The sequence below is a fragment of the Schistocerca piceifrons genome, chromosome 3 (assembly GCF_021461385.2).
Source record: "Schistocerca piceifrons isolate TAMUIC-IGC-003096 chromosome 3, iqSchPice1.1, whole genome shotgun sequence".
Classification (NCBI taxonomy): Eukaryota; Metazoa; Arthropoda; class Insecta; order Orthoptera; family Acrididae; genus Schistocerca; species Schistocerca piceifrons.
This window is the reverse complement of record NC_060140.1, coordinates 438,621,737-438,649,398: the sequence shown is the minus strand read 5'-3', so window position 1 is coordinate 438,649,398 and position 27,662 is coordinate 438,621,737. Positions and strand designations below refer to the sequence as shown.

Sequence of the window (27,662 nt, the reverse complement as noted above, 5' to 3'; positions counted from 1 at the left end):
ATATCCAAATACATGATTAGGAGACCTGATTCCATGTACGGAAACGCGAATGGATATTGTAGGAGAGTTGAAACGTTTTGTGAAATGAATCACACACTCAGGAGACGTCTGACTCATACGTTTCCAACAATTTTCTAACGTTTACAGGCAACACGGCAAGTGGCACTCCAAAATCGGGTTTGGAGAAAGCGCAGCTTAGTGGCGTGGATAAGCAGCTTTCTATTGGCACTGGATAATATACTCGTGAAACATATATCGGACATACTACTGCGATGAAAGTAATATGGAAGCAGCAGCTAAACTCACACCATTCAAACTTTTAACATCAGCTGATTTCGGACACCGGGACGTGCTGTGCCAACAGAATCGGCAGCGTATAACTTGTATAAAGTGTTTCAGCGCAGACTGAATTCGCTGTACTCACAATTAATGCCCATAGACCGTTGCGAATTCTTGTGATATAGCTATGAAGAGCCAGATATGTAGATTTTCCGTTCCCTTGTTCGCGAACGTAGTAAGTGCTTGGTTAATTAGACCACATTTCGTTCATCTCATACTTGAAGGAACTCCGTGTCCTGCATCGGCTGTAATTCATTTCCGTCTTCTCTTTATTATCCAAACTACTAAGTTTTGATTGTATACCATTCGGAAGCAAAATTTCTAACCCGTTAGATGTATATGTTTCGTGTTACAGTTATTATCATGGACATCCCGTTGCTGGTCGGGTTCTAAACACGTAGCCATGATATTTGGATCCCTACAAATAGTAGGAAACACAACTGCCACAGAACACTAGGAGAGTCGCAAGGGAGCATTAGAAGCCCTTAGATGTTCTCAGTATACACAAAGGATTTATCAGTGAGCATCAGCAGTTCTACAATATATTTTAAATGACGATTTTGTAAGGTTTACGAAAGTACCGTAATTGCCGAGTTGGACAATGGCAGATCTTTACGAATGTGAAAAAATGTAAGATGATGCATCTAACAAGGAGAAAGAATCCGGTAGTATCAGATTACAGGATTAGTGGTGAACATTTAGACAACATATCCGATAGTATCAGATTACAGGATTAGTGGTGAACATTTAGACAACATATATATAGGGGCAATCCTGAGTATCAATATGAGACAATTACAGGAAATCAATGTAAGTGAAATGGAACGGAAGATTTACATTTTTGTAAGGGTTCTGAGAAAATGAGAATCTATGAATCCCAGTTTGTACGATATTATAAATTGAGTCCTGAAGTACTTAGATGCGAACGTCATAGACAAAACTGACGAACATGTAGACAAGACATTAGCACGATGAATAACGTTCTTTCTGTATCCTTGCCAAGTAGGCTGGTTTTATACATCGAATACATTCAGAGAAGCGCTAGTGTCACATCAACAGGTTGGTTTAGCACTACATGAGAGTCTAACAGAAATTCTTGGAGAAGTTTAATGGAGAACATTGGATGGAGACTTTTTTTATCCTCGCAAATCATGCACTACAGCTCTAACGTATTTGAAGCTACCACTTGAAGCTGGTTTTAGTGATTAGTATTGTAACAGATGAATACTCTGGGAATCTCCAAACAGACGAGCTCTTCCACTATGAAGCCGGGAAATTTTTGCATTGCCCTCACAGTGACCTGGTGATTGACGGCGAAGAAGGTTCTTGTCCGTTCGTCTCGTCGATGTGGTTGTAGACTGTCACAGTTGCCACCCCCATTATCCTACCTCTTGGCTCATGACTCCTACTCAAATCAGACTCCAGGTGACTCACAGCTACAGGACTGTATACGAATGGCCGTCATTAGATAGAAAGAAGAGAGCGATCTACGCCGAAACGTCTGGCTGGAATCAAAGTGGCTGAAAGTTTATTCCAAGGGAAATAATGATCATTCCTCTTTAAAACCTTGAAGTTCCTTGACATCCCTAAGCGCAATAGTTTACCAACCACTACAGCAAATATCATGGTTTCCGGTACTTTTCAGTCTGCCTTCATAGATCGTTCCCATTGGAGAAAAGAGACAGAAGAGAAATAGCCGTGATCATCATGATCTCCTCCAGAAACTCAAGCTAATATAAATAAGAAATCACCACAACTGTATAGATACACTTTTATTAAATGTCTATCGGTTTCATTCAGAAGAACATCATCGGACTACACCGCCAACAGTCTTCATAAAAAAATATCTGCAGAATTATGTCCATATGGTGACTTAATAAGTCTAGATATCTTATTTGATGATAGAGGCAACTGCTGGAACACGACGGTCGTATAAAAACGCGGTCGACCGTCTGGTAAAAGCTCGGCAAGCAGTTAGTGCAAGCTACCTGGCATGCTGTATACACTAGACTGTCCAAGCAGACGTCTTAAACCATCATACTTGAACTACTCTGGGGGTATATTATTATGAAGACTGTGGTTGTATAGCCCGGTGACGTTCTTTAACGCTGACTGTAGAGCAATTCTGCTGCCGCCAACATACATTTCGCGTAAGGACCATGCAGATAAGATGAAAGAGGTAAGGGATTTTACAGGACCGTACAGATAGTCGTTTTTCCCTCGCTGTATTTGCCAGTGGAACGGAAAAGGGAATGACTAATAGTGAGACAGATGCCTCCCACCACGGCTTGCAGAGTTTGTATGTAAATGTAGATGTAAAAACCAATCGTTGCACTATTATTAACATTATGAGACAGCAAAGAAATTGCGTTCCAAATTTGGGAGTGCTTATTTTACTTTGAAATAAATATAAGATTTACAAATAAGGCGGAATCATCTTTCAAAACTTCAGTTACAATGAGCTAAATTGGAAAATAATTTTTGTTTTTATTCGTAGAAATGTAAGTGACGAGGTTTATTTTGAAATCATTTGGTAGCAGGAAATTCTAAGGAAAGGTATGAATATTTAACCATGTTTTTAGGTTTTCTTTTGTTTTTTATCTTTGCTTGTTTGGTTGGTACATATACGCACAATGATTAAAATCATGTTATCATGATAAGCTATACGTTTCTGGTATTTCATTCACTTTTTATATTTTTGGTACTATTTTCAACAACGTAAATTTCTCCGAAATTGGAGAAAGCCTGTCAGGAATCTGCCCTTCAGTCTCTAACAATTTATCACCGGTTGGCTAAATTAGAGCTTACCATGAAGAACCCACCTTTAAAGATGAATGCAAGAAGTTTACATTTCTATGTCAAACCTGCGTTGTTTTAGTACTGTAAGAAGTAAATGATGCTGTAGGTTTATCAGATGAAAGTGAATGGTGTGTTTTACATGAGGAATTACTTATGAGAAGTTTCGTGGATGATAAATGCTGTCTGAATGCAATTCTCAGTCGCTTTCAACGGTTTTAAAAAGACATTAACCGAATTTATGTGTTGATTAATTACCCCACATCCTTTACTCCTCATAAGCATAAAAGATTCGAGGAAGTAGGTCGGCGGTCTGGTGCTCGACAAGAAAATAGACGAATTTTTCTGTCGGAAGTTTTTGGATCCATTGTCATGGAGGGGCAGAAACAATTTTCATATTGCTTACCCTCAATGAGTAAAGAAATGTTGCCGGTCGTCACGCTATGTGTGACCGATGGTGTTTTAGTGAAGACCCCGAGGCGGGAGCCAACTGGAAATACATCAAAAAGCTGTCACGAAAGCTTAAAAAATTTTATAGTAAAGCAATAATTGGAAAATGCTACCTGCCTAAGTCTTGCGAATCAACTAGCGGAAAAATTACTTCAGAGGAGGCCGCGATTGGAAAAGCAAAATGTATCATACAATTTAGAGACATTACACCCATCCACAAACTGTGGTAACTTTAGATCTTTGATGGACGGATTATTGTAATATACATATTTATTTGGTATCTTCATATTTTCAACACTTTCCATAAAGGGACGTGTGACAGTAGGTGCTTTGTGTTCAACAAAAATATTATGTTAGCTGTATGTTTCAAGTACGTAGACATTACAGAACGGGATCTCGGATAGTAAAAGTGCTCATTGCAAAATCGTGTGCGCAAAGTGGAAATATCCCATACAAATGATCGTACCTGTTCCTGGAAATTAGAGGAGAACCGATTTACACACTGCTGCCATACCGTAAAGGTATTTTATAACACTTCTGGTTATTGTGGTGGGTTCAGTAGCCTTTACTGAGCCTGAAAGTCTGTACACAGCAATTATACATGTAAATAAATTGGATAATACGTTCAGAGCATTTTTAATATGACAACTGCTCTACTCTGCTAAAAAATATAACTAAGAATGATTTTATTGGCAGGCATCGTCTGTAATTGTTAGAATTCGAAAGGTCATGTAAGCTTAAATGGGGAAAGAAGAACTAAACAGTCTTTCGTAGTGCCGAAACAAGATAATTTATTGACAATGAGATGAAATGAACTCTTCATTAGATTTTACAATTTTAACTTATACTTCCATGCGGTAATCTGTTAGGATTACAGAGGTTATTAACGGCAGCAAGAAAGACGTACTACTTCCTATGATACTAATTTGGAAATATTTCAATCTATGTTACATAAAATTTTATGGATTGTAGTTTTCAAGAAGGAGCAATTCTAATGTACGAAATAACTTTGTTTGGTCATTTACGGTAACGATATTTGGCGAAGCACGTAAGTGTTTGATCTTCATTCTTAAGAATCATCTTAGAATTACCGTCAATCGCAAGATGTGTAAAATTCAACTGACGAAATAGATGCAGATCTTTGACTAAACACTAGCGCTTTTACTACAGCTAACATAAATATTGAAATTTGTTTGACTGCCACTATAATAGCGAACCATCAGCTGACTTCAAGGAACTGAACGATATAAATTAAAGCGATAAGTCTTCACAGAGATCTGTTAAGCACATCTTTTCTTCAGCTCGCTACATTTTTGCATTTATTGCTCTCCTTTGTGTCGTTGCGACAACCTTCTAACTCCTAAAGTAAGAATAAAAATTATATGACGAGCTATGAGTGTTATGATAATATGATGGCGGAAACAGAGACTGAACATGGGGAGCTGGATGGACTTAATGCGTCGGTTTTAAAATGAATAATGCTGAAAAAACGAGGGAAAGACATACCTAGAATAAGACCATCAAGGATAACGGGTATGACTTACTGATGACTGTGTGGAGAAGGAAATACTTAAGGATTTTCCCGCTGGTACTCTCCAGTCGGGGAAAACAACTACAATAAAATGAAACAATAATTGCAACTAATAGCTAATCACCGTGTTCCAGCAGTAGTGAACACCAGAAGATCCTGAGGAAGATCCCAGCAGAGGAGTCGAAATGTCGACCATTTTAGTAAATATATGAAGCGGCCTAATAACCAAGAACATTTTAACTTCGGTGACAACGGCCACGAAGCCTGCAGAATTACATAATTCAAAATGTTTTCCTCAATCTAATGAACTTGTGACACACAGAGCGAGTTCTATCATGATGAAATACTTCTATGTTTATGTTCAGTACATCACCTATTGGGCTTAAATGTGTGTGATCCACGACAGACGACACTGTCCATTGGTAGTCCTTTGAAAGTTTTCATGTCGGCGTTTTTGTGCCTCAACCTGACAAAAATGTTAAATAATGCACCCTGTTTGGTGATGTTTAATTTCACAGACGATTGCATCTATTTGAAGACTATTGCTCCTTGTGCACATTTCCATTGTAATTAATCTCTTTCTGTTGCACGACATAAGGCATACTTTCTATTTAAGAGAAAACCAATATAGGAAAACGATGAAGTCACGATATTAAAGACAACGCCTCGCTGCGATCTGTAAGAAAGCATCTCAAGCAAAATACATTAAAAAGTCCTTCAGTTCAGAATCATGTACCGACAACAAACAAAAGTGCACAAGTGATCTTCGGTGGTGGAGAGGATCATAAGAAATGTCAGCATATTACAATAAGAATGTATCCAGAATAGAACAACCTCGCTATCGGTTAGTGAATTTTTTACGACACTGACTGCGCAAATACTGGTGTGGGCTGACAACCGATCTATCCTGGAACTCAGGACTACTGATGGACCGCTTAATTTGTGTGATTATTCAATTGTTACATCAACTTTGGCACTGCGTAAACACACACCAAAGTCAGCAATTATAGGTCACAGCATGGCTTGACGACTTAACTGCATCTTCAGCTGACAACTAGGACCTACATTTGCCCTATGGCTCCTAAGAACAGATCACAGTATTCGAAACCACGTATCTATAGTTTATAGACTAAAACTGGAGACGTTTTTAATGTTCCGGTGACATACAGGCAATTTACAGCTGGAACGGTAGTTCTGTCGACGATTAAATCACACCATGGAATGGGAAAGAAGCGGTTCTCGATGGCACCATCAAAATATTTCCCCGCAATAATTTACTAAATATTCGAGCAATGAACGACAGTGAAAATTGTTTGTAGATAGCAACATAGTATGCAGATTCTTAACTAGATTAAAGCGATGCATATAGTACCGTTAATAAGGACACAACGCATCTTCGTCCGTCGAATGAGTTGGAGAGATTAAAGAATTATTTCATATGTTCAGTATTGATATGATTTCCATACATACCTCATTTCGTATGCAACTTATTATCTATAAGTCAACCTAAATCTGGAATAACAAAAGTAATGACACTTCTTCATTTAACTATAACACTCTTGATGCTTATGTATGTTTTACACCGTATCATTTAAACTGACTGCTAGCAGTTATGTTTCTCAAAGTGATATCGACATATGGCACGCCTTTGATTTCTTATTTCAACAAACTATCCTTACTCTTGCCGACTGAGGGTAACATATCCAGTCGTAACAGTTAGCTCCGACGCACCAAATGCTAAACTCTTGAGCACGACCATCGCTAAACAACTTATACGAACGCAAAGCAGTAAGGAATTTGTACGGGTCGTCTGTTTCACGATTATAGATTGCCATAAATTATAATCATAAATAACCCATTTCCTCACAAATATGGAAACTAGATAGTGAACATCTCAAAAGAACCAGTAAATAAAAGTTCGCTGCTACCTCATGTCGAGTCAAAACTTGTACATGGCTATGGAGTGTAGCGCGGGTAAAGAAAGCTTCATAAAAGGTTCCAGTTGTAGACAAATGCGATTCTTGAAATATTAGGATGCCAGCGAGTGGATGATTTTTTTTCTGATTATTTTCTACAAGCGTTTTAGCGAAGGATACTGAAGTAACAATTATTTTCATAAATGGAATCAAACAGACTGCTGTGCCTATTCTTATAATTACAAATGTCGGAAGTCCTCTAAAAGTCAAACGTAGTGTCGGCTGTTCATGATATATTAAGAGTACCATTGTATTTCAGACTGACTTTGGTGACATAGTGGATAATATTAGTTGGAGCCTCAAATTTCTCATAGCTGGTACGTTTATATATGAAGAAAACTTGCTTTATAAAATTTGTTGTAAGGTCTAGGAAAATACTGGTAATTTCTTATTAATGTACAGAAATACGAATGTATACACGTTTCAGAGCTAAAAGAAAGTATTATCCTCAACTGAACGGTTAATCATTCACAACTATAGGCAGTCTAGCACATAAATCAGGGGACTAAAAATGTGTGAATTTAAGATGTGCAAAATTAACATGACTTCAGTATCAGTTAATGCAAACTTAAGACTACGATTTATTGATGGGAAACTGGGTAACTGCAGTTTGTTCACGATGGACGCACAGAGCAGATCGCGTGTGAAGAAGCCACTCTGTATTAGGTCGAACAGGAAGGCTTGCCGGGCGCCGGAAACACTGTTTCTCACTGAATCGCACGTAGAAAATACCACGAATTGGCCGTCAGTAATGATAATACTTTTCAATCACGTCATGTACCAACTCATTACAGCTACTGAAAGTAGAACTGTAATAATTATAGTTGTCACAATGGCGTTAAAGTAGTTATTATTTTCGTGGTTCGTCTTTAATGTTATGGGAGTAATCTTTAGTTTCTTTTGCAAATAAAGAAGACTTATACTCACAGTTTTATTGGCTCGTATAGGTGTAGTGTGAGAAACAAGAGGATTCAGTGGCCCTGTCATGTGTCAGGAGCGTCTGAAAAAGCAAACGTCATATGTAGAATGAAGCGAAGTCCATAGAAATGTCACCTCTGCAATAATGTGCTAAGCACATGAAATGGATTATGGTTACACGTCACCATCTGACAATAGAATCAGTAAACCCTTATCAACGTTGCAACGATGGAAGAGTAGTCTGTTTATTCTTAAAACAGCGATCATCGTTCTAACTGCACAAATATGTTTGATTGTGCAATATTTGGTAATCTAATTTTCCTTCTGGTGGGATATTATATTTCCTATCTTATAAATGGTTTATGTCGTTTGCTGTTTCCGGGGGAATACTTTCTTCTCGATTGATTTTCTCTATTCATTATTTAATTGCACTGTCGTATTAGCGTTTTTAACAATTTATTTTTCGTTATTTATTGTAATACCTTATTTTCAAGCATTACATTTCCATTGTATATTTTCATCCAGAGCCGTCCCTTTTGTAAGAAATGTTGGTTCTCTATGACTAAATATTTGAATCCAACAAATCGATGTATTGATGTTTTACAAGCCCTTGGCATGTAGGCGGCTCGAAAGGCGTGGTATTCCAGCAGTATGAGTCTCCTTGATCGTCTTCTTTTGCAGGGTCTACATTTGTGGATGGGCATGCCTGGGTGAAGGTTGAGATACGTAGAGCAGGAGGAGGAGAGAGAGGTGGCAGGAGGGGATTGGTAAGGAGGGAGGGGGTTGGAGGTGATTGTTAGCAAGAGAGTGGGTAAGAGGAGTTGTAATCACAGAGATGAGGAGATGAACAGACTGCTGGTGGACGGCGAGATGGAGGGAAAAAGGTTGGGGGAAGAGAAGGGCTGGACAGAGAGAGAGGAGGGAGGAATATGCACAGACAGCGAGGCGAGGAAGTGATGGGCAGAGAGTCAGAGGAGAAAAGGAGACGGACTAAGAGATCTGTGCATTTTAAGTGCCATACATGTACGCAGTCGAAGCGATGGGGAAGAAGCTGGTACGGTACCTAACAAAAGCGGATGTGTGGATGTATGTATTTCCACATCTCCTCCTAAACCGAAGGATAGATTTCACACAAACTTGCTACACACATCACCTAGGATGTGTCGAAAGAAGCGCTGTGTATGTAAGCACCACTTAGCTCTCTAAGGGTGGGACAGGGAATGATATTATAGCGTGGTTCACAACATACAATAGCCAGAGAATATTCAGCCTTCTTATGAGAATGAGAGCACTTAGTGTCTTGCAACTAACTTCATATGTCGTTTAAAATATTTACGAGACGTTTTTCCCGCTGAAATTCCCTACCAAATGATGAAAAGAAAAGTGTTTGTCGCTTACTACAATTTCGTTTTTCGTGGAGTAGAACCAACACCTCAATCATGACCTTTTAATTTATTATTTCCTACTACTAACTCTGTTCGCAACACACTTCACTTATAATATTCACACTTACCACTCGATATACTAGCAAAACTATATGACTGTACGATACATAGTTCAGGAGATACGACATCGTAAACTGTGAGCTGCGTGGAAACGGAACTGCAGGGCGAAATTCGTAAAATTAAAGGTTAAATATTCGTACAAGTGTCTATAAAATACGTTACATACATGTGAAATGTATGTGATTTCCGCGTACGTGAGCAGAGCCACCAGTAAAAAGCTTCTCCTAAATCTCTGTATCTATTTCAACCTAACCTGGCACACATATTATGTAGTATCTGGAATGGAGTAGTCTGAGTCATAAATAACGACGTCCTAATGGAGTAGAGATGACAACGTGGAGAGAGAAGGAGGGAGAGGGTATGAAAATACAGAGAGAGAGGAAGGAAGAGATGGACACCGATAGGGGGATGTGCATGTGAACAGAGAGAGGGAGACTGGAAATGGACGGAAAGGGAATGGGAGTAGATCGGCAGAGAGAGGGGAGAGGACGAGGTGGAGTAATAGAAGACTGGGAAAAATACATAGGTGTGCAATGTCGGGGCCTTGGCTAGTTTATTAGGCCCATACAGGGTGAAAAGTATTTAAACCGACTAACTCTGGGAGGTTGTAGGGGACATCAAAACAAATATTTTTCCCGAATGTCATTTCTTCCTATGAGGAGTATTTAAACAGGTAGAGGAAGATTTCTCTGGTGGTAATTAAACTAACAAACACTTTTCCATTTATTTATAACCAAGAGACAACACATTAAGACAACCCAATTTCAATTGCAGTATATTTTCAAAAATGCCTCCATTCACACGTAAACAAATGTTACACCGTCGTATCATGTTCTGTCTGACAAGGGCAAAAACCCCAGGAGTATCCTGAATTGTTCCTGCTGCTGCTACTATTCGGGCAACCAGATCCTCTTCTGATGTAACAGGAGTAGCCTAAACAAGATTGGGCATCTCTCCCCACCCAAAAAAGTCCAGAGGGGACATATCTGGGGATCGAGCAGGCCATGGCACAGGACCACCTTTGCCAATCCACGTTTCTGGGAACCGTCAGTCCAGGAATCGACGCACATGACGACTGAAATGTGCCGGCGCCCCGTCACGTTGGAACAACATGCGTTGTCTTGTAGGGAGCGGGACGTCTTCCAGCAATTCCACATGCTGCAAGACAGCTTCCTCAAATTGCAGCGTTCTTACCGTGCGACGGCGTCCCTGTCCTGGTAATCTGCTAAATGACCCGGTCTCACGAAGACGTTGGTACACAGCAGCAAAGGTCGTGTGATGCGGGATACGGCGACTAGGATATTGTTGTTGATAAACCCGCTGTGCAGCTCGTTCGTTGTGATGCGCTATGTCGTACGCATTAACCACCTCGGTGTACTCACTCCAGGTGTATCGCTCTATTAGTAAACAGAGACAATGCACCACTACACTGGTGGACAGAAAATGCCTACAACTGAAGATCGTAATACAGCCTCTAAAACTGACGAGCGTAATATATACTCCACCGGTTTAAATAATTCTCATAGGAAAAATTGACTTTAGGAAAAAATATCTGTTTTAATGTCCCCTACAACCTCCCAGAGTTTGTCGGTTTCAATACTTTTCACCCTGTATATTTGCCTTTTAGAGTGGGTTATTATCAATACAAGCCTTTACATTAGGGCAGACATTAATTGCAAGTTGTCAAGGTATATAGCCTGTTTAAATAAATGGTCATATTCACTGCTGATATGTGTCTAACTTAAAGATTATTTTTAAACTCGGCACCAAATATGAATTTGATGTAAGAGGATTATTGCCCTATCAGCTTGAGTATATTTTGCATCGACAATAAGAAGTTTTCTGTAAGTTGTATCCCAGTTGAAGAGCGATTATAGAATAAATGTAGTCGATGTGTATTTGGGAGTAGCTCAAGAGGGTTGGTGCAAAGCGGGAATCACTACACGTGGCTCTACACGTGGCTTTTACATAGCTCGACAATGGTTGTAGCTGAGCCAGCGTTCGCAAGCGGTTGAAGCGTTCTATAGACAGCGTACTCACATGAGAAGGAAGACGGCGACGGCAGGTCAGGAGGCGAGGTACATGCAGGTGGTGTGGCCCTCCAGGTCCGCCGCGGGGATCAGGTCCTCAGCGGGCGTCACAGCCGCCAGCTGCCACTTGTCGCGGACCTGCAGTGCCCACAAAACCATCTCACTCACTACTGTTCCAAATATAAATTAAGTACAAGACATGAAAATTCAACATTCTGAATTTTTATTCATAAAATCTTTCTATAAAATCCTCTATTTGCGAAAATCCTTTATAGTAAGCATGTATTTATGTATCTACGTATCTATTTATGTATGTTCCACCACTAGATCGATTTCGATCAAATTTGGTACACATATGTATGGAAAGTAATAGTGTGGGCTTGGGGACCTCCTGCCTCCCTTAGTGGTTGGAGTAGCGGTGAGGAGGGAGTGACACAGAAATATAACTCAGATCTCGTGCAATATCAAAGAAATTATTACATGCACGTTATTTGTATTATTTGTGCTGTGGCCTTCTCCACCAGACATCACCACGCCTAGAGTATGGGAAACCAAACTGACAGCCTGCATCCTCGGGTTTCCCGCTTGGCAGGCACACCGAAGCACTACACAACCGACAGGCGATATTGATGAAAGGCCACAACAACAACAACAACACAGCAAAGACACCAGCAGCCACCAGGTGCCACTACCGGCCCACATAAACATAAGGAAGAGTTCGCTGCAGATCCCGGAACTATTTTCATACGTCAAACCACGTGACGGGTACCCATCCGCCGAAGCGCTATAAAGGCCGGCGCTCGGCCGCACATCGGCGGCCATACGTGGGGTCTGGACCCCTCCACCATCCTCCACACCTATAAATCCCTCATCCGCCCTATCCTTTGTTATGCCCATCCAGCATGGATCTCCGCTCCCCCTACCTTTTATAAATCCCTCCAAATCCTTGAACGCCATGCTCTCCGCCTTGCCTATCGCATCCATCTCCCCTCCCCCACGCGGATCCTGTATGATCTCATCCCCTTCCCCCACCTCCTCCTTTTCCTTGAAAGGATATGGATCCTGTACACCTCCCGTAAACTTGATCCTCCTCACCCGCTCATATCCCCGATCCTCTCCCATCCCCGCCCGCTGCCGCGCCTGTATTCCCACGTCCTGCCCGGTCTCCATCTCTCCACCCTCCTTACCCTCTCCCATGGTGGCTTCCGCCAGCTCCCTCTCCCTGAAGATGTCCTCGTCCCCTCCATCTACCCCTCCTGTCAACTTTGACCCTGCCCCGCCCCCCACTTCCGGTGTCCTTTCCTTTCGGCACCCTCCCTCCCTTCTCTTCTCATCCCTTCTTTTTCCTTTTCCCAGTCCCCTCCCTCCCCCCTCTTTCCCCAGGCTTCCTCCCCCCTTCCTCCCTCCCCCCTATCTCCCCTGCCCGTGGCATCTCTGCTCTCCCCTCTCGCTCTCCCACTCCCCTTCCTCCTCCTCCTCTCTTGTCAGGTCCCCGGACTTGCACACATAAAGTGAACATTCGCGCGCCAGAGATCATCGCCTTCTGTGCCTCGTGTGTGTGATGTCGTTTAGTGTTTTTGGTGTCCGCCGTCCCACTACTACGTTCACTTGTGCCGTCGGATTCGTCGGTGTTCTGTGCGCCGTGCCAACGTGTTTTCAGTGTTGTTATCGTCACGTGTGAACGACTCCGTGTTTTTTGTGTCTCTGTGACCTCTCTCTTTTGCCCATCACTTTGTTTCGTTATCATGCTCCGTTCTTCTACTGTTGTAAACGCTATGGCTGAAGAGCGGCGTAGTGTGCCGCTGCCAGCCTACCTGATTTGTACAGGCCTTAAAATAACAATAAAGTAAAAAAAAAAAAACCGCACATCAGCAGTTCATCAACCGCCAGCTGCCGCCCCAGTGGCCCGGCTTGGATCTTCTCGATGATCTCTGCATTACGCTTGGTATATTGGAGAAATCTCTGGCGGAGACTAGTAGGAAATTATTTCAGTTGTTTTTTATATTATTCTTGAATGTAGTTGTGATTGGGAGACGGATCACTGCTTTGTGTTGGTGTTATACTTGGAGAATTTGTTTTGGTTAATTGAACAGTCCAATAAATTGTTTTCGGACTTTGATCGTTAGTTTCTTCTGCTTACGCAGGCATATCAATTTGTATAAACAATTATGTGAAAAAAATAGTGTGAGAGATAGTGTGAGAGTAGTACACAACCTCCGCCTCTAGCGAGAGGGGGTGTGTGAGGATTATAAGCTGTGACAGGAAATATATTCGAAAACGATCTATATTAATCTCGAATCCATAACTTTTGGGGCCAATACACTCACTGGTGACAGTCTCGATGACTTTTCATCCCAGATGGACCGGTCGGGGGGGGAGGAGGGGGTGCTGGTTTTGTGCAAAGTTGTGACAATTCAGCATACCGCTGTAATGCCTGATGCTTTCACTATCCATAAAAACTGTGATGATAAGACTTCCCCAGCAACTTTACAGCTAAAGGTAGGGGTGAAAAGCGGTGGTGTAGGAACACAATTTCGGGTACCGTGGAATAATTTCAACTGAATTTGACTTAGTATTGGTTAAAAAACACTGTGGAAATAAGATGCCGTTTCTGCGTCTAATGTTAGCAGTGGAAATGTAAAAAATGTGCGAATATGACCTATTGCTACTTTCTTCCCTGTATTTGATTGTATTGGTAGACTTTAAAACTAAAAACCACTACCATCACATTATTTGTGTTGCTTACTGCGTTAACCGTACCATGAGGATGAGCTAATACTAACGGGCCAAACTTCTATAGCTGACTACCAAAAATACATTTTAAATATGTGAAGTTGTATGAAATACATTATTAGAAACCGAGCGAGGTGGCGCAGTGGTTAGCAAACTGGACTCGCATTCAGGAAGATGCCGGTTCTAACCCGCGTCCTGCCATCCTGATTTACGTTTCCCGTGGTTTCCCTAAATCGCTTCAGGCAAATGCCGGTATGGTTCTTTTGAAAGGATACGGCCGACTTCCTTCCTCATCCTTCCCTAATGCGATGGGACCTATGACCTCCCTGTTTGATCCCCTCCTCTCAAATCAACTAACCAACGAACAATGTTAGAAATGGGAAGTAGGCTTGGGTCATTTTCACACATGAAGACTTTAAACGTGGTCCACGACATTTTGAGTACTTGTAATCCAGGCAAAATTACCGGTTTCTTCATAATTCATATAAAACAGCATTACGAAATTATCTACAGTTACAGGTGAAACTGTACATTTATGAGTGAAATAGGTGCGACATTGTACGAAACGATCCTGTGGCTCGAAAGCACACATTTTCTGAATTATAAACTCATCATTACTTTATACCTTTATTCAGTGGGTTATACAATTATGAATACAATGCGTAAAGCGAGACTTCGTTCTGTCTGTCCAGACAATGATCCATCTTACATTTTCCTGTTGTGGCAAGGCATTAAATACGTACTACAGAACGAGTAAGAAACCCAGCAGAGAAAGGTCTATCGAAGGGGCTTCCCACGAAATACCAGGAAGGAACCTGAGGGAATCTACTTACAAGCGGAGTGATGGATAACCTTAGCATACCACATTAACACAATTACTGAGAGATGATATAATATGGGACAACGATGTAAATTCAGCAGTAGGAAGGTGAATGGTAAACCTAAATTTTTTTGAGGGGTCATGGAGAAATGTAATTAATCAGTAAGGAAAATGGCTTGTGATACGATAATAGTCTGGCCAATTCTATTGTTGGCTCTGAGCACTATGGGACTTAACTTCTGAGGTCATCAGTCCCCTAGAACTTAACACTACTTAAGCCTAACTAGCCTAAGGGCATCACACTTCCATGCCCGAGGCAGAATTCGAAGCTGCAACCGTAGCGGTCGCGCGGTTCCAGACTGTAGTGCCTAGAACCTCTCGGCCACCCCGGCCGGCAATTCTATTGTCCGAGTGTATCTATGCTAATGCTACACCTGCAGCTCGAAAATATTTAGAGGAAGTCTCAGTTGAGAAACACACAGTGCTGCCGATGAAATTTATATTCATTTATATAGCCGTAATTTACAAAGGTTTATTTTATCTTGAATATGACTTTCCTCAAACACTATTCCAGAGTTCTGTTTTTATCACGTAGGCTTGATCTTAGACGACGAAAGAATTCAGGGAGGCGCAGTAACAGATCGCTATAAACAAGGGGAATGCCTAAAAGGAAAGATCATGGAATTTAAATGGGAATCGTTGGAGGAAATACGCCCCAGTTCTTGCAATATTCCGTTGCTCAAAATAAAACAACGAGAATTCGGATAAGACTGTGCTATCATCTTCGTAATACACGGTCCTGTCTCATTAGTGTGACCGAAACCAATGTTCGACGTCAACGTGCAATAACCACTCACTGACGGCAGGTGGCAACACTAAAATGTGTCCGGGGGACGCGGAAAACAGTGCTGTCGTCGTCGTCGAAATGCGAAACGAAGCGATTTACCTGACGTCCAAAAGGCCATCATCATTGCACTTTCGAAACGGCGATTGCCGCTGTGGTTGAAATTTACCGTGTAAGGCAAAATGGCGCTATTCAGACCCGGCAGCGACCACAGGTCCTAGATGACAGGGGTGCATGACGGTTGCGGAGATGTGAATGGGCAAATAGACGTGCACCTATTGAGCAGCTGACGGCCCAGATGAACGAAGGGGCTACCAACGGCGTCTCCTCAACGACCGTCGAGCGAACGTCGCTGGGTGTTCGCAGCAGGCACCTGGTTCATTCGCAAATGCTAACTGCCGTGCATCGGCGATGAAGGGTCGAATTTGCACGCCACTATCACAAGTAGCTGCCTATTGAGTGGCTACAGGACATCTTTTTAGGGGATTCACTTTTTATGTTCCATAGGACTTGAAACGTCTGAAAACAAACCAAACACAAAGCAAAAATCGTGGTAGGTGTTCAGGCTAGAGGAGTGATCGTTATGATCTGGGGAAAGTTTCCTTTACCGGGTAATCTCGTCATTATGTAAAGTACAACGGATAAACACAAGTGTGCATCTACCCTTGGCGACTACTTGCACCCCTACAAGCAGTTTGTTTATCCTCAGTACTGTAGCATCTACCAGCAGGGCAATGCAACGTGCCATACAGCTTGCACTGTACGTCCGTGGTTCGAGGAGAGCCAGGATTAGTTCCCCGTACATCCCAGTATACTGACAGTACAGCTATTCATGATTGTCTCATGGACATTAAAAAGGCAGGCCACGGACGACCGTACATACTCTGTAACGTGCTCCTGTGCTGCCCATAAGGTTGGTCAGGAATCCTTTTGGTAGGGCGCACTTTTCTTCCACCAGCACCGTACGCAACAGCTGTATGGTTTTTGGTTCACGTTGACGTGCTGCAACATGTCCCCACTTCTCCAAAACACGTCCAACATGTGCTCGATGGGCTTTAAGTCGGGGGCACGGGCAAGTCATTGCCAACAGCGCAGACGGAAGAATGGAATGTTCTACTACAAGAACTTAACAAGCCTCTGGCCTGCAAGAGAGCAGGATGTAATGAATTCTTTGAAACCCCTGAGGTCACATACACTATTAAAATGCTTCACTCGCAATTTAAAGTCCAGGAAACCGTCAACAATTGCGGTGACCAAAGTAATTATTGCCATTGAATGTAAGTGTCATCATACTTGTTTCATTGCGTACTTCTTTCTGTTACCTTCTGTAATGTACTGTACTGTACTATACTCCTCTGTACTATGCTGTAGCTATTCTTTGCATGTGTGGTCGAAGTTTCATCGAACTACGTTCCTTGACAGTAACACATCATGCACAAGTTACTTTCATCCTTCAGTTTAGCACAGCAGTGTATAATGGCTTGCGGTGTACAGTATATAAGTAATGTACATATAGAAGAAACTCTTGCGGATCGAATAGGATCGTGCATGAAGTATATTGTAGGGGTTGTGCTTTTGGACGAAGATATCACGTTAACATAGGTTCTGCTGCAAAATGGCCTGTATGATGTGCTGAATGAATTTTGAGCTCTCGATCGTATTTCCATTTCAGCTATGCGGTCACTTCTCTACATGTAAATGACAATCATTTACATAACGACAGAGGGGACTACTGTTACTAAAGACAATTTTTCCTCATTTTCGACTCTGGTAGCGTCTTCCACAACTCCATGGATGAGATCTACATAGTGGTCGGTTTTCTTTAGACTAGCTTAGGAACCAGCAAACGAGACATAGGCTTTTCGAAATTTCCTGGCAGAATAAAACAATGTACCGGATGGAGACTCGAACTAGGGACCTTCACCTTTCTCGGACAAGTGCTGTACCGCATGTTTTTTCTACTTCGAAATACATTCCTCCAATTTTTTTTGTTTGCTTGTGTCCATAAAAGAAGTGTTTTGAAAGAAATAAGTAAATGATCTCTTCTTGATATAAATAATAATGTCCTCCTTGTAGAAACAAAAAAAACTCCTATCATATGAGCAAAATGTTGCAGGTAATGAGAAAACAAATAAAATTCTCTATTGTCTGAAAGTAAAAGACGACGTTCTTTATAACATAAACAATATTTCCTGAAAACTTAAATAAGTATACTTTCTCAACGGCACTTTTTTATGCAGGGCGCATAAGGAAAAAAAAGAAACAAATAAGGCTTCAGATGCTTAGTCATTAGTTAATAAACACGTGTAAGGAAAAAAAATGGAGAGAAAAGTAAGAAAATTAGAGATTCTAGGAAGACTTGTTGACCATGCTCCATGGTGCTGCGCCGTCAGAACAACGTCCGTTCTATCATTGGAAGGGGGACGGGAGATCGTCCCGTGTTGGTTGGCGTGTTTCGCCGAGATTGAAGCTCCTAGGCGGTTGATGAAAATACTCTGTAAGTAATTCGGGAAAGTGGATCGATAGTGTCGATGTCAACGCAGAGTATGATGTTATACATGGAGACGTGTCAAGAAGATCGCCTGGTAGGCGAGATCGTCCCGGAACAGGAAAAAAAAATGGCTCTGAGCACTATGGGACTCAACTGCTGTGGTCATTAGTCCCCTAGAACTTAGAACTACTTAAACCTAACTAACCTAAGGACATCACACACATCCATGCCCGAGGCAGGATTCGAACCTGCGACCGTAGCAGTCCCACGGTTCCAGACTGCGCGCCTAGAACCGCGAGACCACCGCGGCCGGCCGAAACAGGAAGTTGATAGCCATGCCGCAGATCCCCGTGATGGCGTTCTACTGAGATGATGGAAAGTAGGTCGTGTCAGGATATATGAGCATGATATGAGAGGCGTGGTATGGGAGTGCTCGGAGGTAGAAAGCGACAATTTGCTGTACGAGGGTCCAGACACTTCTGCTGCGCCACACTCAAACGGTGTAAATCTGTATCTTGACGTTGCACTTGAGGCACAGAGCTGAGTCCAGCAGCGCCATGTGATGCAGTTTCTGTCTTGTACTAGATTTACCGCTGACGAAAGGGTACCATGGGCCCTTGGTGTTAGTGGTGTGGTAGGGTTGATGGATCATTTTCCAAGCTGTAGGCCATGAAACCTAGTGTGATGTGTTTCGACGTGGTTTCGGGCTGGGTACGGTCAGTGAAGGCAGTAGATGTTGTGCGTGGTTGTGCTCCTGGTCCTGGAGAGCTCCGTGCGTATGTAACTATGTTCCAAAAAGAACTGGCCAGTGTGTGACATCGAATTTGAGATCGTGTCAAAGGCTTCTATAATACTGGTGCGAGCTCGGTAGTGAACATTCCATCCTGGCTTTTCCATAACCGGAGTATAGTATTGGTGTGAAGAGCCGTGGGCCTAGATCTCACGTTAACCAGATCGAGACCACCATCCCGCTTCGGTAAGGTGAGGGCATTAACTGGACTTCGAAGGTATGCCCGGAACATGTAAAGTACCCGAAATCCGCCTTTAGTCTGGCCGCCATTGTCGCACTGTTGGGCAGAAGTGCGCGATGCGGGGCATCCGGCATGTCAGATGGGTACTGATGTAGGTGACTATGGCACATATTCACCGTGCGTATTATATGATTCTGTATGTTTGCCCCGACGCGTTGCACTAGTGCCCGAAAATTTATTAGCGAGGTGTGGCGAATGTCTCGCGTTTACACCAGTCCGAGACAGCGGAGGGTGCCCACCAGTTGAAGGAGGCTACACTGTCTGTCGGAAGGTCACGACCGATGTTCATGGCGCATAATTTTCTATAGTTAATAGCGCTCACTGCCTCTGACTGCAACGGGTAATCCATGCATCATAACTTGTAAGTCGGCTGCTGAAGGTACGACGAGGTCTGAATCGTCCGCGTAAGTTCGGCAGTGGAACACATGGACCTGGAGTGGAATACCTGTCAATCGACGCCGTAATCCGCAGATGAGTGGTTCCAACGCAATGGCGTAAAGCACGGTCGACAGTAGACAACCCTGCCGGACTGAGCTTTCAGTCCGTATAGGTTCTGTAAGTCTCCCGTGGACGAGAGGGCTGGATGTTTCTCCTTGAAGGAGCCGTATAATCACTTGCTTGAACGTCGGGGGAATCGCTATCCGATCCACCACTGCGTTGAGGGATGCATGATTCACACGGTCAAACGCTTGGTTGAATTCGATGGAGATTAAGACACCTGGCAGTCGCGAATGTGTTGCCAAAACTATCACATCTCGATATTCACTGGGGGCAGACCGAATATTATGATGGGCTACTAAAAATGCTTGTTCATGGGAAACAATTTCTCGTAATACATGTTTGAGTCGCAGAGATAGAAAGCGTGTGAAAGTCTTGAAATCGGAACTGAATAATGTGATCGGTCGATAACTGTCAAGCCGTGTTCGTGCTGCAGATTTCGGAACTGGTATGAGTAAGCCTTTCATGAACTGCACCGGTCGGTACTTCTTGATAGAGACGTCTGTAGTGCGTTGCGAAGGCATTGGCAATGAAAGCTTGCAATATCAGCCATCGTCCATCAGGTAGGTCTAAAGTTTACATTAAGGCCTGTCAGCGTTGGAGAACATCACGATGTGATGCATAGAAGTTCCTCACCTTTAATCCTGTCTTGGCTGCATGCTCGTATAATGGCTCCTTCCAGACGGCACCTTGTTAAGGTTGAAATGTTTACCTTGATGCGTTGAGCTTCTTTCTGAGGGATGGACCATGAGCTTGCGTAGAGCTCTATATTAGAGATCCGTTGTGTGTTGATTCCACCTGGCTATCGCTTTACCGTACTGTGTGAAGATGCGTCTGATGGCTCGATGGCGCACAGTATCCACCACTGCAGTGTCGTTTCGTAATGGGTGAAGCGTTTAACGCAAGTGTGCCACTTTTTGTGACCTGTAGTCGACTTTCGGGGTCTCGTAGTATCGTGACGTTGTTTCCAAGATCCTGCACTACAGCAGACAGGTTGTCTATGTAGGTTGACGGTACAGATGTAGCTGTCATAATACGAAAAGGCAGAAGGTCAACGTTCCGCGTCGAGAAGAATGTCGTCAGTTATATATAGATTCTACATCTACATCTATACTCCGCGAGCCACCTTACGGTGTGTGGCGGAGGGTACTTATTGTACCACTATCTGATCCCCCCTTCCCTGTTCCATTCACGAATTGTGCGTGGGAAGAACGACTGCTTGTAAGTCTCCGAGTTGGCTGGCGGAGTGACTCGTGATTTGTGGCTGCCCCAGGCGGTCACCGCACACCACTCTCCAAGTGTCGTCTAGACGAAGGCGGCGGACAAGAAAGCGAAGTTCCGAAAGTTTGGTGAAAAGTTGGTGTTGGTCTGTAAGCACGAGAACTCAACTGAAATCTCCGCCCACGATGAGGTGATCGTATCTGACGAGAAATAAAGGCGTGATCTCTCCTGCGTAGAACTGGGAGCGATCCCTTAGTTTATCTGTGTCCGATGGGGCTGGATATTTATGATTCCGATTCCCCCGACGGTTGGGGCCACCCCTTGCGCCGTTTGAAGACATGCGCCATCGGAAACTGCATACCCTTCTCACAGGAGGATGCCTAAGCCTGTGTGTTCCATATCCGTCGGGGCGGCGTAATCTCGTGTCCGTAAGACCCACAATACAGTACAGTACTCCATTCTTGTAGGATGGTGATGTCGATGTCTGCTGCTCGTAGCGTGTTGCGGAGTAGATGAAGTTTAACTTGAGAGCCTATGCCATTAGTATTGATGACAACTATTCGGTATGCCAGATAGGGGATTCGTGCTGTTGATATGCTCATTGCTAGTGCAGGTTGTCGTGGAGGATTGAAGAAGTCAATAGAGGTCGCAAGAGTCGTCGTATGAACATCCCCCATTTTAGTGTCGGTCTAACGGAGGAAAAGATGTCATTTGCACATCGGGTGCAGATGGTAAATCCACGTCATCCGGCCATGAAAACGGTGCATGAGTTTCTACATTGGTAGGAGGTGGCAGCGCTGGTCGAGTAGGCTCAATCGCTTCGGCGATGGGTCGCTTGGTATGTTCCATGGCTTCCGGGTGCGGTACTTCCTCACAATCTCCGTTGGACCGCTCACCGTTTTGTGGAGGACTCGTCTTCGTGGCATCGGAAAAAGATTTATCGCGTATGCCATCAGATTTATGCACCAGCTCATCGTCCTGTGGAGGTGGCTCAGTGGCGTCTTGCGGCGTTTCTCTCGGCATTTAGTCGACTTTTTCTTCCGCCAATGTGCATCGGTGCTAGGAAAGGAAGGTATTCGCGTTGTTCCGGTACAAAAGATGCGGCTGCTATGATGGGACCTTCAGTCTCCATAAGACTCTCGCGGGTATCCTTGTGAACATCAAGAATCCCGTGTTTGGTTGAAAATCATGTTCGCAGGCGGGAATGCCGGTGGCAAGGTGATGTGACGCCTCCGGGTGTATTGGTCCTGAGAGACGCTCATGAACTGTGTCTTGTGAGGGCTGGACGTGCAGTGTCTCAGCCTATGGGATTGAAAGGGCAGTTGGGTTCGATCTTTGTTCGTATCGTCGAGTCATAGTTGTGTAATGCGGCGTTGCAGGCACTCATTATGGAAGTGACCTTCTTTGTCACAACCGGAACATGTTCGAGATTGTCCGTCGTAAATCACCATTGATCGGCAGAAACCTATAGAAATGTGTCAAAGGACATGCCGCTTGAAATCGATTCGGACTTGTCTTACACCATTAAGCACCGGATATACTGCAATTATGCTCATGTCACGGCTACATGACTGTGGACTTTTCCGTAAGGGCTAAGCGTCGCGATGACTTCATCTTCATGCGTCACGATGACTTCATCTTCATGCAACTCGAAAACACGAATCGTTCGAAGGCCAAGCTCTGCGTCGTCCACATCCACAGTGTCGATATTCCATCGGAGTGTCGATATTTTAGTCCATTTCGTGTCCCTTGAATAATCTCCTTGTAGGCGGCGTCGAATGTCATCTTAACATAAGCGACGCTGCTAACGATAGATAGGTATCTACCGATGAGATCGTTACTGGGAATCTTCACAAGCGAGTAAGAAGCGCTCGATGGCCATTGCTTTGGGTTGTGTGTATTCATTCTAAAGATGAACTTCCTGTAATAGCTTGACAAGAAACTTTGTTCGATGAGAAACGGCGTGACGTGGAGGTAAACAAACACTCCTCGCGCCAGCGGCGTGGACGGCCGAGTGAGGTCGGTATTACTCCCCTGCCAAAGGCAGACTGGCCAACTGTGCTATCCAAGCGCGAGACACACACTGACAGTTTCAATTCAGCCAGTACCTTGTCTCCTACCATCCAAACTTCACAGAAGCTAGGTTTCTTTCCCACGCTCTGGTCTGAACACTGAACCTGACGGCAGAGTCAGTGGATGAGCCAAGGCAAGTTAATGTTGACGATGGGTTACCTCACCACTCAGACGATAAACTCGTCTAACTAGTTGACTACGAGCAACTTCTTACTGTAATAATGCATTACGATACCGAAGTAAGAAACTAGAAGGTGTCGAAATAGGATCAGGAGGCTATCAAATGGTTTTGGCCTAAACTGTGAGAAGTCAATCTGTGGTACATTGTTAAGACAGAAGATAAATGTCCTGTGGCACACACAGCACTAACATTACGTAAGAGAAATAATACTGTTGGTAAAAATGTTAGTCCAGGTCACTGAGTACTTTCTTAGTAGCCTGCCTTTAACTGGATTACAACAAGGCTGATTAAAATGAGAATAGGATGAACCATAAATCGGAACAATGTCAGTATCGATAACAAATTACCTGTTGCCTCATGACCATGTTATACTAAAGTGATTTCACAGCCATTTTATTTCTGGCTCCACAAATATGGGACAACAGAAAACTGGATAAAATTTTACACACGATTTACAACAAATTTAATGAACCTGACATGTCTAATCTGATAGAAAATTATTAAAATGTGTGAGACCCCTGTTTGATCACAATAAATACGGTGCATGATGTTTATCTAATGATAGAAAATTGTAGAATAGATGTAGTGGATGTTAATTGACTTGTAAGAAGCAATGAAATATGTAGCCAAGAAATGGGATTCATTATGGTGATGGCTTCACTGAAATCACGCAACCATGGTTTTTTGGAGATTTGGCACGATTACGTCGCATACCGTTTGCTTTCTCCAGTCGTTACAAGCGGGGAAATAAAAGGCGGTCATGCTACGTGTTGTTAGAGAGATGTGAACGCGATCCACTCGCACCCAAAGTACTTGAGTTGTGACAGCTATGGCGCCCACCTCTTCAACCTCTCTGAAGACCCTCAGGAGGTTGAGCCCGGCGAGCTTCTTCACGTCTTGCTCGGTCCACAGGGGGTCGCTCAGCAGCTCGGCCAGCAGGTAAGGGTACCGCGACACGTCCTCCAGGCCAGTCGGAGTGCTGAAATGTCACATTAGTAAATTCTTATATTAAGGTCAATTCACATATACATTTTCGTCTAGATGGAATATACACCCATATTACATTAGAGGGTAAACTGTCGACTGTCACGCAAGTTCTACTTGTATTGAATTTTTCGTGAAATACTTTCGACAGCTAGAATGACAGTTTATTCTCTTCGATAGCTAGTGATTTGAGCTGTTTTTCACAGATATTATGATTTTGTTACGATTTTTATCCATGACTACTCGTTTTTCGTTTACTGTGTGTATTTTTCCGTTCTATTTTTCAAAATTTCTGTAAAATATTCTAGTTAATTATCAGGTTTAAGCTCGATTTCTCCATTAACAATATCATTTCGACGATTTACCAATCGATTACGAAGCAACATAAAATGCTTATAATACCCCAACACATAGCCCAACAAGATAATTTCAACCCGAATATAGTTCAATGAGTACCTGAAAAACAAATTACACCTAAAAAACATTCCATACATAAGGACACAAAATTAATCGAAGAAAAAAAAAACCAAACAAAAAACAAGATGTGCACCAGCATTATTCATCAGACAAATTTCGAATTAAATAAAACAAATCGTAAATTAAAAAAAAAATCATAAAACTAGCAACACGAAAAACAACAATCTAAAAATGAAAATTCTATCCTGGAAACCCGAAGTCTCTAACATTCCCAAACCAGGATGTACCAAATTTCGTGTAATGACAGTGCTGAATCCTATTTTGGTCAAACGGTACTAAAAACCTATACCACAAAACAAAAAAAAAATCGAAAATGATTCTGAACATGGCTGCACTTCAGCAAATGTGGATGCAAGAGCTTATATGGTTTAGAAGTAACAGCCAACAAGTGGTAAACTACAGGTTTATCAAACCTGGACCATGATTTTGATGAGTTTAAAACCGTGTACCTCAGAAGCTATTGTTTCTCTTCACAAGATTAGGACATTGCACGTGGAACAAAGACACTAACATTACAATAAGCAAAAGTACAGGAAATATTTACAAAAAATTTTAGTGAAGCATACACACATGCGAGAAGGATCACATTATCTACAGACAATGTGGGAGCCGTTGAATCTGTTTAGTAGATGTCATCCACTGAATCATCATTTAAAATACATTGTATAAAAGTAGTAGCGGTCTACTGTAGGGTTTGTCTTAATAGTTTTTACAGTAGTACATATTTCATCCTGGATACAGAAACAGTTCACCACCTGAAAAATTTGTATAAAACTAGCATTGAAAACTAAGATAGTGGCACAAGATACTAAGAAGCGTAAATATAAGACGTTCAGAGATAGTAACATGCGTCGACTTGCTGAAGATTAGAGGCACTAGCCCTAAGTCACCTCTGATATGCGGCGCTCCTGCGCGTCCTACTTGCGCGTATCTGCAATGAACACTTGTACATATTATTAACAGAGCCAAGAAATGGTTGAAAAGAGGGAGAGGACTTAGGTTACAGAGTGAATCATTGAAGTCATATGGCTTATAAAGATGCAGCAGGTCATATGAAGAGAATAGACTCTTTACAAATGTGCAAACCTTACCGGATGCACTTGTACGCGAATACGTTTCCTAGTAATCTACAAAATGAAATTAACGTAAAAAAAGCCACTTCTATTAACAATGGATATAACAAAGGTGTAGTAGATCGTGACCACAGTAACGAAACCACCAAAAAATGTTCAACTCAAAGAAGCAACAGATCGGCTCACAGTAAAGAGGACAATAGCAAATTCATTTCCATCCCGTTTCAGGCTGTGTTCTAAAGAATCAAATGCCATTTGGTGAATAAATATAAACGAAGAACAATGTTTTCTATGATTAATAATCAAAAATGATGAGGATCAGTTGTCAAATTCTGGTATTTACAAAATGATCTGTAGCAATTGTTCCAGTTACTATACTGGACAAACTGGCCGAGCAGTCAGGGTGATATACAAAGGATATCTGTTTGGAAATAAAAGTAATAATTTACAGAGTTCCACCTCTTCAGAACGTTTATTTATAGCTGGTCATACTCCAAGGAATTTAGGAGATACCGTAACCTTATGCGAAGACGTAAAGGGCGTAGATTAGATTTATGGGATCTAGAGAAAAACGATGGGTACGTTTTAAACGATCAGCTTCAGTTTGCAAGTAGACATTTCCGGAAAGGCTGTAAATCTCTGCTTGTGTCGAGTAGCCAATTTTAAGGCTCGGTTCTGGCCTCCAAGTAATGTTTGTTTTCCTCTGTGTTTAGTAAGAATACGTATCTTCTTTTTTTACAATGTACTTTGTCATCCGCAGTTAAATTGCTGTTCTACATTTTAGTAGTGATCCACCTTAGACCTATTTCCCCATTTTTTATTTTTAAGGTGCTTTTATTGTGCTTCTAACATAGTGATTTCCAGGCATATAAACTGCTTACTGCGGTTTCGTTCCTTTTATTGGTTATTGTATAGCACCCTCCTTTTTAGTATATTAATTCATATAACATGTTTTATCAGTTCGTCAACTTCCATTAGCATGTTACTTTACAAGTGATGATCTGCCCCAGATTCTCACCACTCCCTTCACTTTTACCAATTTGCATTTTCCTTTTAATATTTGCAGGTTTCTGTCACAGTGTGTCTTTCCACAGTAGTCCAGCTTGGCTGTGGTCAACTTAACAGTCTAATGCTGGGCCTCTTATATAGTGATAGCGTTTACTGAAGTGCATTGCTTCAATTCTAATGCTTGTTACGTTTGGGTGTTCTCGCACAAGTGCTTTTCGTGCGGTTTGCACATTTGTAAATAGTCTGCTCTGTTTACCTGAGCCTGTGGGCTTCTTGTAAGCCGTATGACCCTAATGGCCTACATTTTACGCCCCTGCCCTCTCCCTCTTTTCAGCTATTTAGTTAACTGCTAACTCTGTTAGTAAGATGTGCTAGTGAAATCACACACTCCGCTCACTGCAGCTACACGTACATAGGACGCCAGCAGCGCCACGTACCAGAGGTGACTTAAGACTAGTGCCTGTTCTTTTCAGGAAGCCGACGCATGTCAGTTTTACACAAATCTTGCAAGTGGCGTACTATATGTTGTTGTATCTACCGTCAGATAAGTGATATTTCAAAAAGTTTTAAGACAAAGCCCTGAAGTGGATGGCTACTACTTTAATACAATGTATTTTAAATGGTGATAAAGTGATGACATGTACTACACATTGCAACGACTGCCACATTGGCTATAGATACTA

At 42.5% G+C, this 27,662-nt stretch overlaps 1 protein-coding gene across 1 annotated transcript in view; it reads right to left on the bottom strand.

The window, feature by feature from the left end:
* Window positions 1-27,662, bottom strand: part of LOC124788726 (dipeptidase 1-like) — a 407,387-nt gene that overhangs the window by 8,773 nt on the left and 370,952 nt on the right. Inside the window, exons 11-12 of the mRNA XM_047256006.1 lie at window positions 24,278-24,416; window positions 11,556-11,683 (exon numbers count right to left, since the gene is read on the bottom strand). Of these exons, the coding sequence (XP_047111962.1) occupies window positions 11,582-11,683; window positions 24,278-24,416 (241 nt within the window). The 3' untranslated portion in view covers window positions 11,556-11,581. The remainder of the gene's footprint in view (window positions 1-11,555; window positions 11,684-24,277; window positions 24,417-27,662) is intronic.